The 16,544-nt window shown below is 40.0% G+C and overlaps 1 protein-coding gene across 3 annotated transcripts in view; it reads left to right on the top strand.

Moving 5' to 3' along the window:
- The window catches only part of eml3 (EMAP like 3), a 44,591-nt gene that overhangs the window by 10,577 nt on the left and 17,470 nt on the right, over nt 1–16,544 (top strand). For 2 of the 3 annotated variants that reach the window (XM_026352300.1, XM_026352299.1), the window contains 5 exons: nt 10,100–10,276; nt 10,732–10,846; nt 10,998–11,486; nt 13,818–13,928; nt 14,159–14,187. In XM_026352300.1, coding sequence (XP_026208085.1) covers nt 10,100–10,276; nt 10,732–10,846; nt 10,998–11,486; nt 13,818–13,928; nt 14,159–14,187 — 921 coding nt within the window. The remainder of the gene's footprint in view (nt 1–10,099; nt 10,277–10,731; nt 10,847–10,997; nt 11,487–13,817; nt 13,929–14,158; nt 14,188–16,544) is intronic. The other variant, XM_026352301.1, reaches the window with a different exon arrangement.

The raw sequence follows: 16,544 nt of genomic DNA on the forward strand, positions 1-16,544 counted from the left end.
CATTATGTACAGTGTGAGGTAGGTTGTGTTTTTTGCCCTTGTTTTTGTGTGAGCCTATTGGAAGTCTCCAACACAGTTATTGGTGAGGACCAGTTGTCACTCAGTGTTCAGCAGTGCTACAGCCTGAGGGAAAAAACTGACCTTGTGATGTGTTGTATTTGTGTACAGTGCTCTGTACCGTTTTCCTGAGGGGAGGAGTCTGAACAGTCCATTACCAGGGTGTGTGGGGTCTGCAGAAATGTTTTAACCTCGTTTCCTGACTCTGGACCTGTACAGGTCCAGGATGGAGGGAAGATCTTCTCCTATTATCCTCTATGCAGACCGAATTGTCCATTGCAGTCTACTCTTATCCAGTTTGGTGGCTGATCCAAACCAGACGGTGATGGAGGAGCAGAGAACAGACTGTATGATGCCTGTGTAGAAGGTGACCAGCAGTTCCTGTGGCAGGTTAAACTTCCTGAGCTGCCTCAGGAAGTACAGCCTCTGCTGGGCCTTCTTCCTGATGGAGTCTATGTATGAGGTCCTGGTCCTGGGAGATTGTGGAGCCCAGAAATTTGACAGTCTCCACTGCAGGTACTGTGGTGTTGAGAATGGAGATAGGGGGCAGAGTAGGGGGGACCTGAAGTCCACTATCATCTCCACAGTTTTGAGCGGGTTCAGCTCTAGATGGTTCTGACTGCACCAGTGAGCCAGCTGCTCTACTTCCTGTCTGTATGCAGACTCATCGTTGTTCTGGATCAGTCCAATGACCGTGGTGTCATCCGCCCACTTGAGGATCCTCACAGATGGGTCTCCTGAGGTGCAGTCGTTGGTGTAGAGGGAGAAGAGTAATGGGGAGAGTACGCACTCCTGGGGGGCGCCGGTGCTGATGGTTCTGATGCCAGATGTGATGCTTCCCAGCCTCACCTGCTGAGTCCTGTCTGTCAAGAAGCTGTTAATCCACTGACAGGTGGAGTCAGGCACTGTGAGCTGGGTGAGCTTCTGGTTGAGGATTTCAGGGATGATGGTATTGAAGACTGAGCTGTAGTCCACAAACAGGATCCGGGTGTAGGTGCCTGGGGAGTCAAGGTGTTGTAAGATGAGGTTTATGTTGACTGCGTCGTCCGCTGACCTGTTTGCTCTATAGGCGAACTGCAGGGGGTCCAGCAGGGGTCCAGTCAGAACCAGTTTTTCAAAGGTTTTCATTGCAGCTGAACAAACAGCAACTGGTCTGTAACTGTTTAGTCCTGTGATGGAGGGTTGCTTGGGGACCGGTATGATGGTGGAGCGTTTGAAGCAGGAAGGGACTTTGCACTGCTCCAGGGAGAGGTTGAAGATTCTGGTGAAGATGGGTGCTAACCCAGTTGCACAGGCTTTCAGACATGATGGTGAGCCTTTGTCTGGGCCTGCTTGAAGTGTGCCTCTTCTTACAGGTCTTAGTGGGTTTAGAAGTTGTACTGGAGTGCATTATTTAAAGAGATGTTTCTAATGTTTTAGCCACCCTTCTATATTAAATAGAAACATAATAAATAGAAACATAAATGAGGAGGCTAAAACATTAGAAATATGTCTTAATATAGAAAAAGATTACATTTTGTATTTGGTCTTGTTTTGACAAGGAGACGGTATTAGAAATAACTATTTTAAGAATAACTTAAAAGTAAAATAATGTTTATTCTGAGCAATCTGTTCATCATGGCTTTAGTTAAATACACAGAATCAATGTGAAAAACGTTGTATAGTGGATGTCTTTGCATAAGGTGGCCTTTTAAAACCACACTGGAAATCTTCAACTTTTATGCTTGATTGTAATTACTACAACTACAACTGAAACTAATGCGTGTATAACAGATATCAAGTAGTGAGGAACGTTAACACAAAAGTGACAGTTGTCTCAGTGACAAAAAACCGTTGTGTTTAATGATTGATGAAGGCAGCAATGTTTATGTATCATATGGCTGAATAGAGCTACTGTCTATTATATGAATGAATACATAAACCCTTCAGTTACTGTCATAAATCTCAAACTCTGGTTAGTGCTTTGTGCTGTACCTTTAATGATGTGCTCTGCCTGATTGTGCTTTATACAGATGATCCAGTTTCCACATACTGTGTAAGAATGCCCCCTCAGACAACATGAAATTGTCTTCTGACACTTTCACTTAATTCTGAGGCCATGTTTCCCACCATCACTATGTTGCTTGGTCAGCAATGTTCTTCTGGAAACTTGAGGCACAGCCAAACTTATAACAGTTAAACAATGACTGAAATTTGATTCACTTGATGTCTGATTTGAGTTCAGAGATCTAAGTTTGCGTTAACATGATCAGTGGCATTACTTTGCATAAAATTGAATCTAAAATATATTCTCTTAATTGCACTGTGACAGAAGAACTTATTGCATCTCTACACTCAAAACCTTTCAAATTATTTCAGATTGCATGAAAGTATCACAGTTTCTGATGTAGTCTCAGACCTTTGGACGTCACTGTATGCACTATATGTATATTTCATCCAGCTGCTGAGAGTTAAGCCTCGGACCCTGGCTTTTGTCCATGTGTGCATAATGTGATTTGAGCTCATGAGAACTTCTTAGCTGAAGAGAAGAATGTTCTCTTGTTTGAGCTGCAGTATTATATTAGATTTTTTTCATTAGCTCCGTTACAGTTTAGGAAATAAGTAATAATCTGTAAGATTGATAGCAACTACATTTTTTGAGATGATTAGGTAAATTTGAGGTAAGATAAGATAGACTTTATTTATCCCACGATGGGGAAATTCTTTTGTCTACAGCAGCAAGGTGACATTAAATAGGACAACAGTATAGAAGAATAGAAGAACAGTTTACAGTAGACAGCATCAGTATTAACTATACAGGAAACGTAAAATCAAGTAAAACATTTTTAAGTAAGGTGTCAAGCAAAAAAATCTTTAAATTATCAGCAATTAAATTACACAACAAACAACAATAATATAACCAATGAATACCAAAGAGTATAAAAACAAACGACAGAAACAACAACAACAACAAATGAAATACACCATGTAGGTACATAGTGTGTCACTGTAGTACTGTGTTGTATAGTCTGATGGCTGTGGGGAGGAATGACCTGCGGTAGCACTCCTTCTTGCACTGTGGGTGTAACAGTCTCGTGCTGAAGGAGCTGGTCAGAGCCTCTACAGTTTGGTGCAGGGGGTGGGAGGGGTTATCCATGATGGATGTTAGTTTAGCCAACATCCTCCTGTCCGCCACCTCCTCGATGGACTCCAGTGTGCAGCCCAGGACAGAGCCGGCTTTCTTAACCAGTTTGTTAAGTCTCTTCCTGTCTCTGCCTGTACTGCCCCCTGCCCAGCACACAACTCCATGAAGGACTACTGAGGCCACCACAGTGTCATAAACATGTCATTAGCAGCTGTTTGCACACACCAAAAGACCTCAGTCTCCTCAGCAGGTGAAGGCGACTCTGGCCCTTCTTGTACAGAGCGTCCATGTTGTTAGACCAGTCCAGTTTATTGTTAAGGTGAACACCCAGGTATTTAAATGTGTCTCAGTGTTTGAGCCCTGGATATTCACCGGTGAGTGTTTCACACCAGCGCACAAAGTCAGAGAAGACCCCCCTGTACTCCTGCTCGTCCCCCCCCCAGATACAGTGCAAATGAAGATGCGGAAGAGTTCTGTTTTCAGCAGTTTTTTAAAGATTGCAAGTGAGGTGGCTGAGCGTGCAGAGATCAGCTCATTCCACCATCGTGGTATCAGTGAGCTGTACAGTCATCTGTCATCTGAGAACTTCTGCAGGTGACAGTGGTGGGAGTATGTATTAAAGTCTGAAGACTACAGTGTGAACAGAAAAGGGGAGAGCACAGTCCCTTGAGGTGCCCCCGTGCTGCAGACTACCACATCAGACACACAGTCATGCAGCTTCACAAACTGTGGCCTGTCTGTGAGGTAGTTGATGGTCCAAGCAGCCAGATGTTGGTCCACGCCTACCACGTTCAGCTTCCTCCTCAGCAGGTGTCTTTCTTTCTTTTGCTTTAAAAGCTCTCAATGTCAGGGTATTACCCTTTTTTTAATTTCTTTTTTGTTCTTTTTAACCAAGCCATTTAGGGCTGGTTCAGAGCCAGTGTTTCATTTTGAAACATCATTTCAACAGCCAGAGAACCCGCTCTCAGTCAGGAAAACTGGTTCCACAAGTGGCAGTAATTCTTTGCTGCTCTATCTATCATAGGACTTGCAATAGATCTACCATGGTTGCTAGGCTGGAAAGGGTTACCATTACTTTAACTTTTAAACAGAGATGTGAAAAGACAAGGGCAGATCCTACCAAAGAGAAAGTCTAAATGGCAGAACCCCATGTGAGCTGATTACAAAATGAGGACATGGAAGATTTACTGACAAGGATGGTTTAATAGTAATATGTCCATCCATTACTGTCTGAGTGCTGGCATAGACTGGGGTTCATGTGGTTCATGTGGTTCAGAATGAAACTTTATTTACTAATGATGTTAGGGCTTTGATGCTTCTCTGTGACTGATGAGGGCTAGTTTCCCCTGTAGAAAGAGGCAGAAGGTTACAGGAATAAGCTGTTCACACGTGTTTCTGCTTTTCTCAGCCTTTTCCGCCTACATTTCAGCAACTTCATCACAGAAGCAGGACTGAAACATTTTAATTGTTTATCATCAGGTAGGCTTTAATGAGAAGCTTTGAGGATGGCTATTAAAATCTGCTGTTAAGGTCTTCACAGACAGCTTCATCCCACATTCTAAAGACATGCATGTTATTGTAAATTGCAGATAAGTGAGAATGTGAGTGTGCATGTCTCTATATCAGGCTTGTGATAGACTGGCGACCTGTGCAGTGTGTACTATGCCTCTCGCCCAATGACATCAATGTTGCGTAAGAAGACAAGAGGTTAGGAAAATGATTAAACAAAATATTTTTTGCATAATGTTGAAGCAAGTTATATTGAGGTATCTGTTTTTCTGTAATAATTGGTCATAAAATCTGATCTTCATACAACACAGTATGATCTTTTTTGTCATTAAGTGCTATTGTTGCTGGACTACAGATTTCAGTGAAAGTTATGTGGAGTCCAATCAATGAAGCATGATTAGAGGTGTAGGTTAGAGCTACTTTTTGATTGGTGGAAATTGGTAAGTGAAACTTTGAATTTCTAATTGGTGAAATCCTTTGGCAGCAGTAATCTTGGATGTCTGATTAGCTACATCAGCCCACTAAATATTTGCAAAAAACATAGGTGACCTCCACCCATGTAATGAAATTGAATGCCTCTAATGTAGACACACGGACCATCGTCATCACTTTATTTTTTTATAACAGTGGGAAAACTAGACTTTGGATCTCATAATTATCCTGTAAAAAAATGATTGCTTTTAGCTGCTGCAGGAGATATCTGTTCATTTTTTATTTTGTAATCTGGCAGGTCATTCCCATACTGTAGAGTAATATGTCAATGAGATCTGCAGCCAGAGATACTGTCTGAAAGATTTTTCCAGATATTTTCCAAAGATATTTGAATCTTTGGACAGAACTGCGTAATTGTTGTTGTGATTTGCTCCTCGCCACTTTCTTTTATAGAAAGAGTATTCACCTACTCATATATTGATACTGGAGTGACAAGAGGACGGAAAATTAGAGTAACCCCATCACCCAGTCTACCTGGGCACAGTTTGAGCTTGAACCTGAGTCTGCCCTAATTATTTGAGGTTCTTCCCTCAAATAATCCTTTGATCCACCAGTTATGTTATGTGTTGCACTTACTGCTGCAATGGACAGTGGGTATTGGCATGTGTCCTTTATACAGTATGTCTGAAGAGATATTGTGTGTGCGTGTGTGTGGTCTCACTGGAAAATCCCAATGACTTGCTTAAGTCCCTTTATCAAATACTTCCTTCTTCCAGGTTGTAAATCAGTAGAGACACAGCGTAAGCCTAAAGACAAATTTCCTTTTGCAGTTAAGACTAGATCCTGGTAAAGATTAAAGAGTTAATTGAAAAGAATCTTATCTCTTAAGAGAACCACTAAAGTGAAACTGTAGGGAGGAGGTTTTCTTAACTACTGTAGAGGACAAAATGGCAGAAAGACGGAGAGTTATAAGAAAGTGTTTATGGTTAGTCTCATCAGAGATGTGTTCATATCTCCCACCCAGTGCCAGAGATTAAAGTGATCCCAACAACTGGAACTGTTTAGTTTGTGTTATTGAATTGACACATGTGCACACTGGGCAGCATGGTGGTGTAGTGGTTAGCACTGTCACCTCACAGCTAGGGATCATGCCTGTGTAGGTTTCCTTCATCTTTTTTTTGGATCAACTAACCAGTTCGGTACAAATTGACATATTGTCTAATATAAATTAAAGACATTGATGTACAACTGGTCAGTAACCACTGTAATGTTAGAAACAATCTGGTCCTGCTTTTATTAAACAGCTTAAGGCTGTGACACCAAGCCGACATTAAACAACTGGAGTGACTACCGCAACAGTCTCTAGGCCTCACATCACATTGATAGGTGTTTCTTATGTTTTGGCCCTCTCATTTATTTATATGGGTAACTAAAACACTATAAACAACTCTTAACATAGAGCACTTTATTACGACTCCACCACCCACTAGGACCTCAATAATAAACATATAGTTATTATATAGTACATATAATCTGCCAATGAACAGACAGAGGAATAAATGAATGTGAAAGGGTTTGTTTTTTTGCCACTGTGTAGAAGCAGTTGCTCTCAGTTGTTATTCCTACTTAGTAGTAGGAGTAAGTGTCTGAATATGTGCGTCTCATTTTTCATATTCAGCGAGGAACCTTTTACACCTTGATGTAAAGTAATACTGGTCGAATCAATGTAACAAGAGAAAAAGGAAAACTGTTCACATTAGACCTGAGATCAGCAGTGAAAACATATTCCATAACTGAACTCTGCTGTGTTTCCTCTGCTGAGTTGGGCCAGCTCCAGGTGTTGTGCAACAGCATTGATGATGAAATGCCTGTTCAAGTGAAACGGTTGCACCAGAAAGAAAGAAAACGTCATTAGAGGTCAAAGTGGAATCTTAATTCTGAAGTTCCAAAAAGACATTGCCTCTGAGGTATCCTCACTGGTGTTTGTACAAATATCACATATGAAGAATCAGATTTGGTGTTATATGAATTACTTCATGCAATGTTCGTGTCTTTTGTTCTTTTTTTTTTTTTTTTAAACCCTTGTCAAAAGACCCATAAGGCTAGTTCTATTATCATCGGTTGGTGGAGATGTTACAGATACTGTATATGTCCTCCAATGAAAAAGTTTTGCTCTCATATATATTGAGATGTAACCGTAAGGATTTGAATCGAAATGCACATATATGCAAATAAGGACTTCTGTATTTTAGCCTAGTTAGTGAACAGCATTTCCCATAAGCGCTAGACCACTGCGTCTGATCAGAAGAGACCAGCAGGTCAGACAGAAGTGAACACTTGCAGACTTTTTTTGAGAGCTACATAAAGAACTACTTAAATACATGTTACAGAAGACAGCAATTTTCATGAATGTCTGCACAGCTGTAACACATTTTCATGAGAGTATGTTTAATGATTAATGATTAATAGCATTAGATTAATAGACTATTAGTATTAACCTAGACTATAGTAATAGATTAATAGACTATTATTGGGATATGGCAGGTGTGCATGTTGCCCCTCTAAGAATATAACACACTTTTCCATGCATCCTTTCTGAACTGTAACTGCTGTTTGACTCACTAGCTGAGCGTGTGAAACACAAGACAAATTAAACATGTTTGCTTTGGATCTCCGTTTGTTTCTCTGCTGCTTTGACATTCTACGGAAAGGAATAAATTCCTAACTGCCGTGGAGGAGATGGGCTGAGGCAAGTTCATTTACACTATCAAGTCCAATGTTTGCATAGCTGCATGTAGTGGTGTCATAGGCATCTGCTTCTACAGGTTTTTTATGGACCTACTCCAGTTTTGATTCTTGGTCTAGTTGTAGTCACAGTTAATGTTTTTATGTTTTTTTGTTAGTTTGTTTTTTCATGCAATTAAGTGACAATTATTGTGTCCTACCAGACCACATTTTATCTTGATATGACATAGTGTTTAGATTGCCTGTCATACTACATATTTATTCAAAATACCTAAACAGTGCAAAAAATGCAATGTCTCAAACAGCCAACTAAAACAATTAAATTCTAGTTTCTAAGTATGGCTAGTCAAAACATAAAGAGCTATAATTACTTGTACATTAATATATGATACAGTTACCATTCATAAGCAGTCTAACTACAGTAATAATGAGCTCTGTACCCACTGTCTCTTTTTAACACAATTACAAATATTTCTATTTCTTGCTGTTCAAGCAGTGTTAATTTAACATCAGTGATAACAAATGCTTCCTGCACATGCTTCAATTTAAAAGCCCATCAGACATGGCATGATCATACCATTTGAGCTTCTCAAATATGTGTGACAGAGCTGTAGAATTGGTGGCCATTAAAAAAAAGCAAAAACAGGGAAGTAGAAGATACAGGGAATAGATAGTGAGTATTTGGGTTAGACAAGAGAAAGCTTTATTAGTAGAGTAATGAAAACAACAAGATTAGTGTTGTTTTATTATGCAATAATATCATAACCTACATCCATTATATTCATTACACACTACCGACTGGAGGAAGTAGTGACTATTATTTTGTTCACCTTATTTATATCTTTGATATTACTTCTTTGTATTATGTTGTACAGTTTGACAGCAGCACAAACTCCAGCCTCTACAACAAAATCTAAATCTCTCTAAGGTAGTTTAAAGTGGAGCAGGATATCTGGCGAGCACTGTATGGGCCCAATTTTAGATGCACTTGTAAATGGAGCTGTAGACTAGAATTACTAGCACAGTATAATTCCAGGTTGTGATTCTCAATTGTTACATGCTAAAATCTGAATGATTTATACAGAGAGGAGTAGTGTGTGTTGTCTCTTACCTACTCATTACTGTGTGGTAGACCATTTCCTGAGAAATCCTTGGTCAATTAACGCGTGTGCTTTGTTGGACTGCAGTGCTAAACTAACACTTAAAATGGCTGAGCAAGGATTTAGTGGCTGAGCAATCATGAGAACTACAACACAGCTGATTGGAGCTGGAGAATGGAAAAATGCTCCTGATTTGTACTGTGCACAGCCTTGTTCCTTTTGTTCTCTTGCTCTAGCATCAAGTCAGTTAAACTTCTGGCATATTGATTTGGTAGAGAGTGTTGTTAATCAGTTTTAGTTGATTTGGTGTTAATGAAATTAACAACATGTGAACTAGAGGGGAAACAATGAGACAACCACCAAAACAGGAATGGTTTTACTGTATCTCTACCTACACTGACACTGACAGTTTCTTCACAAGTTTTGCATTTGGCTAGGGTCAGTGTCACTATTGGTAGCATGAGGTGATACAAGTGACATGTCAATACGTGACATTAGAGGAAATTCCAATATGTGACCATGGAGGAAATTCCAAGAGACAGGCAGTTAGGAGAGCAGGACAGGGCATTAGAAGGTCCTTAACCCATCAGCAGGATTGGTATCTACTCGTTTGTGCAAGGAGGAACAAGATGAGCCCTGTCACAGCCCCACAAAATGACCTCTAGCAGGCCACTAGTGTGAATGTCTGTGAACAAACAATTAAAAAGTGCCTTCATGAGGGTTAAAATGTTATACATTTACATTTTACATAACATTAGCAGTAATATTGTCAGTAAAGATCAGCTTTCTTCCTTACTTTGCTGTTGCTGCCATTCTGATATAAGTTAATCTTGGCTTCAGCTGTCTACAAGACCTTCTTCTAGAGCTCTAGTTTTGCCTTTAATTACTTCTTGGAAATCTGTAACATAGCCATGGTGTTTTGTGGCTAAGCAATGGTTTGCATCTGTAGTATAGCCTCTGAATTTCAGTTTGTGCATCCTTTTGTGAGTGACAGAGGTCAGCCACAAATCTACATTAAGTGAAACAAAATGGTTTAATCCACATAAATTTTTCAGACTAATTTGAACCAGGTTTTTGACAGTAAGCCCTACTGGTGCTTCATTTGTGATGCACCATTCTGATCCCTTTATAGATGATGTATCTGCAGACAGCAGTGCTGAGTTCCCAGACAGAACATCCATGATGGAAGTGCGTCTGCAGGCTCAGGAGGATGAGATCACGCTGCTCAAATCCTCATTGGCTGATGCCTTGCGCAGGATCCGCCTCCATGATCAACTCCTCCCATTACTTAAGCAACAGCTCATTGCAGGTGGGTAATATACATGCTCTATCCACTCTACAGGCTGCACTGATAATAGAACATTGCCCAGTGTTGTTACTGTGGCATTTTCACAACTATAACATACACAGACATGGTTGTTTATAGTGTGACCGTTTCACTCTTTTCAGATTTGAGGACAGAGAACAGTGTTAGTTCTGTCTACAGCCTCTCCTAATAATAATAGGAATACAGTAGGTTTCCTAATTAAGGAGCTGAGTCAAGTTTCGCCATGAATAACAGGAATATGTGGATGTTTAGCCTTTAGGAATCCATCATTTTGGCAAAATGTAGGTATTGTACTGGTATTGTACAACTCAACTGCCATTGATGGTACACACTGTAATCCTTACTCAGCATTCATGGAAAAGCTAGAAAAAAAAGAGTATCAGAATCAACACTGAATTACTGCAAAGTAACAAATGATCAACTGTCATCTTACCCAGTGAACCCGGGTGCTGCACGGGTACTGAATCAAGTGTGCTGCTCAGATGGTTGCACCAGCAGCAGGAGATTGTCCTCCAGCTCCGCCTTTGATGGGATCCGCCAAACTACCACCAGGTACAGGGCCTATACTTCAAGGCTTTTTCATTTTATCGTGTTGTTATAGGCACTTTGGTTCATTAAGATGCCTAGTTATGTCAGTGTGATGCCTGTTTAAGCTGTATGTATGACTGTTATGTGTTGATCTCAATCTTTGAACCATCTCTAGCCAACTATTAGACAGCACTGTGACCAGTGCTAATGGCCACATAGGAATACCTGTGTCAATGGAATCCAGGCCATCAGCAGTCGATAGATCAACCCAGACAGAGCCCACCCTTCCTGGGCAGGATGCTGGGCAGGACAGGGTCTTGCCCCCTAGGCGAGCCCAGAGCTTGAACTTGGAGGATGCTCTACCTCCAGAGCCTATTGAGGAAACCCGGGCAAAGCTCCACCGCGTCCCTGGTATGGAAGAGGAAGATGAGGAAGACAAAGAAGCAGGAGGGGAGCAGGAAAAGGAGCTGAGTTGGACATCATCAGTGGAGGAGCCCATTCAGCCCACCATGATCCGAGGGCTCCTAAAGGAGGAATTCCAGCATAGGAGCTGCTCTCCAGACGAGCCGGGCTCTGCCTTAACTTCAGTGAAAACCTCAGACCAGAACATCAGTTCCCGCAATGGGCCCCTTTCACCTATCCAGGAAGGAGAGAAGACGGCTCTGTGCGTGATCTCGCTTCACCACAATGTCTTAACAATAATCATCTGTCTTGTGATTGACTGCATGACTGCATGACTTTATATTTTGGAGAAATCAATTCTTTACCTGATTCTGACTTGTGGTTTTGCAAACCCCAGTTCTGGTGCAAACCTGCATATGAAACAAGTTCCGTTGCCATGGTTTGAATTATGCTATGTTAGAGCAGGAAACCTGTGGCGGGATGACGTGCTCTGTCGTCATGTTCACTCTAGCCTCCATGTGCTTTCTTTTTCATGTGTTTGAACAGGGGGCTGGGAAAACATAAAGCTGTAGTGGAACATAATAGTGAATTTATCCACACTGAGTGACATAGCCAAGATTAGCTTCACGGCACACAAAGATTTGAGCCCAGTGGAAAATGTGATGTGAGGGCAATTGAACACAGCATAATGTACAAAATGGCAAAGGTTAACGCATGTATACACTTAGACTGAGGAAAGTAGGAAGGATAGGGGTTTGTGTTTACATATCTAAACCTGCAGGCACAGAACATTTTTGACATGACATAACTGCATAAATAGCATACACTAGAGTTATAATATCCAATAAAAGAAACTCCAAAGGGGCCTCTGCTGTTATGCTGCAGCCACAGCTTTGGTGATGCAGATGTTGACACATTTCCCCTGAACATTTGCCATTGAACTGGGTTTTGCACAAACTGCTTAAAATAATCTTATTTTTGAATTAATTTTTTTTCTGATCTTTTAATCGTCGTCGTTTAACATTCTCCCTCTCAAATCAAAGATCTCTTGCATGCTGTGATTTTTCCATTGTGATCTCTTCAAGCGATTTCCTTTCTAAGAGTGATCAGCAAGCACAGTGCCAGAGCACTGCTGCTTTTGTTTACTTGTATATTTGCTTATGCATGCATGTGTTCTTTTGGTCTTTGTTGTGGCTTGTATAAAGGATTGTGTTCATGATGAATTCCATATGCTCTAGTTCCTAAGCTCTGTCATGCTTCTCTATGGATGAGCCTGAGGTACTGGGAAAGTCACTCTACATTCAACACGTTATTGTTGATTGTCTATACCAAAACATTATTAGTACAGACATTTGAGGGTGACAGGCTGATTGCCTGCTGTTTCACTTCCTAGATCTAAGGCTAGTGACGCTAGATGGACACCAAAACCTTTTTATAGTCCCGTAACACTTCCTCTGGTGATGCTTTTGGTACAACGGCATGTCGTCAGGAAATGCGGGTGTGTCAGAAGAAATCCTTAGAGACAATAGCAGATTGATTATGGTTTACAGCTGTGTGTTTGGACGTGTTTTTGTTTATTTAGCCTGTTTGAAGTCTGAGCCCCTCTGCATAAACACAAGTTTTAGAAATGTGATTGTTTAATTATTTTATATTAAATCTCTTCTCTACAAGTTGGCAATTTTAGGGTTAGGGTTTGGGTTGAGGGCCAAAATTAGTTGTAGGCAAGAGGTTAAAAGTATAATTAAAACTAATTTTGTGGTTTTCTCCATGATATCTTAAATGCAGAGAAAATATATAATTAATTGATTATAATTAATATAAAAAATGCAGCTACCATCCAAAGAGGATTGTTAATTAAACCATGTACTACTGCACAACTTTCATCTCAAGGTTTCTTCTTAACCTTTATAGGTAAGACCTTATACTTCATTTATGTGGCTTCATAGTCAGCCCATTTAGGAGATGAAATGTATAAAATTAAAATGAGCATATTATCATTCTCTTGAACACAAGTTAAAATATATGGAAAAAATTACAATAATCTAACCTCATTCATGCAACTCAGAATGTAATTTATAGTAAACATTTTTTTTGTAATAACAGGATACTATAATAAAGATAACTAGTTGTAGTTGTTAGGAGACAAGCTGTTTTCAGCTAATTACCACAATAATGTTGTTGCTAGCTGATCAAATCTGCCACCAACTGTTGTTACGTCTGCTGGCAAAATCCACAGTCGACCGACAATATGTGCTGTGTTAGATTAGAAAACCTGATACTTGCTAATAAATGGTATCAACTGGGAGAGAGCAGTCAGTTTAAAGTGTTATTACTGATTGCAAGAACTATAAAAATTGTTCCCAGATTACCCAAGTTGTTTAGAAAGTATGAGTATGAAATTCATAAATTATCAGACATATAATTATGAACATGCACATTACTGTGTGTACGTACATGACGTCACATGATATTTACAGGTATTTTGCAAAAAGTGGGATAATTGCATCCGTATGTGTGGGATTTAATGAGTGTATGGACACATGCTAAATGTTTATTGGAAGCTAAAGCAGATTCTTTTCCTGTGGTGTTCCAGAGTTCGTAGGAACAGTGAGAAACTTGGCAACACAGAGAGACAGAGGAAACGTCTGGATAAAAAGGCTGCATCTTCAACCAACCTCCTCACCCGCTCCCCGAGCCTGGAGAAGTGAGCCACACTGCCATCACTCACACATTCACACAGATCACTTTTTCCTATGGCTGCTGCAGCCTCACATATCATCAAAGAGACACTTGCTGGAACACTGATGGCCCATGTGAATAATAATAAAATTCCCTTCCCATAAAAATCTCAAAGATGCACATCATATGACTTTGACGTCAGGGACTGGTGGATAAATAATACTTATTTTTATGAAATGTTTTCTGTCTCTGCAGCCGAGCTAAAGAGCTGATTGCCAGTGCAGGTGATGTATCTTTAAACCCTTTTCTTATCTTAGAAGTATTTTTGAATGCTTTGACCTATACCTTACCTATACACTCTTATAACCTGTTGGGCTATACACCTCATTTATATCAACGAGGACAGGTTCAATAAGAGATAATGCCATACAGTTCAACCTAATTCCAACCCTCATTAAACTCCCAACTACCGAGTGAATGAACCGTAATGTTCTTGCTTTTGATCATTGGTGATTGGGCAAAAACTCAAACATTTGGTGTCATTTGGAAATGCCCTATTTTTCCATGAAAACATACATGAAATGAATAAAAAATTCAGTCAAAGTTAGAAATAAGGATTTTCAATTGAAATAAAGTCTTTAAAACTTAGTTTTAACTTAATTTGCAGCCTGTTTGTGGAGGTTAACCTGAAGAGATGTCATCTCATGCTTTTGAAATGCCTCCAATAGGTTGGATTGGTTGATGGTCACTTCTTACTCTGTGTACCAGCTCAATAGGGTTAGGATCTTGTGACTGCGCTGGCCAATCCATTACAGACGCAATACCAGCTGGCTGTTTCTTTAAATTGTTTTTGCATGTTGCATAAATTAGAGCTGTGCTTTGGACCATTGTCCTGTTGTAGGACGTAATTGTTCCAGCCAAACCCTGTCCATAGAGTAAAACATAGTGTTGCCCAATGGACTGATGGCCTTCCTTCTTCAAGATTCGTTTTGCCCTGTACAAATCTCTCACTGAACCACCTCCAGTGTCAGTTAGAGTCAGCATCATATGAGTTTTCTCGTTTGAATTTGGCACACGTCAGACTTAGATTAGTCTGTCTTTAAAAATTATTTTCCGATTATCCTCTGTCTTGTGTCTATGTTCTTTTTTGCATCTTAATCTTTTCCTTTTGTTAATCACTCTGAGATATTTTTGTGGCAACCCCGCCACAACAGATTTGTATTTTGTGGGTACTGGTTAATGAAGCACAGGACCTGTGAGGAACTAGACTAGACTCCCACTTCTTTTATTTCTGGTTTTCACTGCTCTGTGAACAGAGTAGTATATAATATTCTATGAGATCTTCACTTCTCTGGCAGTGTCTTATACTGAATAATGTTAATTTCTGAAGTTTCAGAAGAATTTTAGTCTAATCTAAAGAAGATCAGTGTCATTTCCTCCTTAACCAATGCAACAATTTTTGGCTGTTGTGCTGTTGTTGTTAAGAAATTGGCTGATAAAGCTGGGCAGACACTGTGTGACTTTTTTGTGTACAATGTTATAACTTGGGAGTAGCAAAAGAATGTATGAATGAATGTAGTATGGAGCCACTACAGCTGAAAGATGCTGTGAGTCAGTTTTATATCACAGCGCTCTGTACGCTGATTAACCACAACACTTGATTTTAATGTTGCTGCTGATTGGAGTAAACTGCACTGCAACATCCATAACGTGTTTTCCACCAGTCACAGACTCACGCTTGTCTAGGCTTAGATATTTTGAAAGCAACCTTGTGGGAAATTGGACAGTGGAACTGATCATACTGCAAGACAGCTGACAAACATTTCTGACATGCCAGATATCCAGCCAATCGTCCAGGAGCAGGTGATTATTCAGGGATTGGAATGCTATTTATGACCAGCTGTCAAACCCGACAAATTCAGCCAGATTCTAAAATCAGTCAAGCGCGCCTGAATTGGGTCAAAAATAGGGCTGAATCTGTAGTATCTGCCTGACTTAATAGGCCCCTGTATGTTTATGTAGATCCATTTAAAAACGTGTTTCCATACTCTTACTCTTATATTTTCAATATTACCAATGTCTACACTGTATTTCAGTGTTTTTTGATCAATTTGGTGTGATTTTATTTTACAAAGAATCTGCTTTTCTTTTCAAAATAAGGATGTTTCTAGGTGACCGTATTCGTTTGAGCAGTAATGTATGACTGTGTTGTAACTCAGCACAAAAGTAAGATTTCCAGGATATGAAGGATACAAAGTCACACCTGCACACGGACAATCAGAAACCTAGATACCATCACAGTAATGTAAACAAAGAGCTGAATAACCAGGGATTAGTGGGATGGGCTTAGGGTCACTGCTGTTGGAAATTATTTCAGCTACTGTGATTTTATTCACAGTATTGTTTTGCTGGAATATTAACATCAAACGTCATGGAATGTTGATGATGTTCTTGGCAGTTTTTCCTCAATGCTGCCAGATAGTTTCTATAGACAGACATCACAGAACAGGGCGGATGCTAGCTTAAGAATTGTCTGTTTAATTGGCGGGTGTCCGTTTTATCTGGTGTCCAATACAAAAACAGCACATCAAGGACTGTTTTCCCTAGTAAAGGCTGTTTGTGTTAAAAAAGGTTGTTAAAA

The sequence above is a fragment of the Anabas testudineus genome, chromosome 18, assembly GCF_900324465.2.
Source record: "Anabas testudineus chromosome 18, fAnaTes1.2, whole genome shotgun sequence".
NCBI lineage: Eukaryota > Metazoa > Chordata > Actinopteri > Anabantiformes > Anabantidae > Anabas > Anabas testudineus.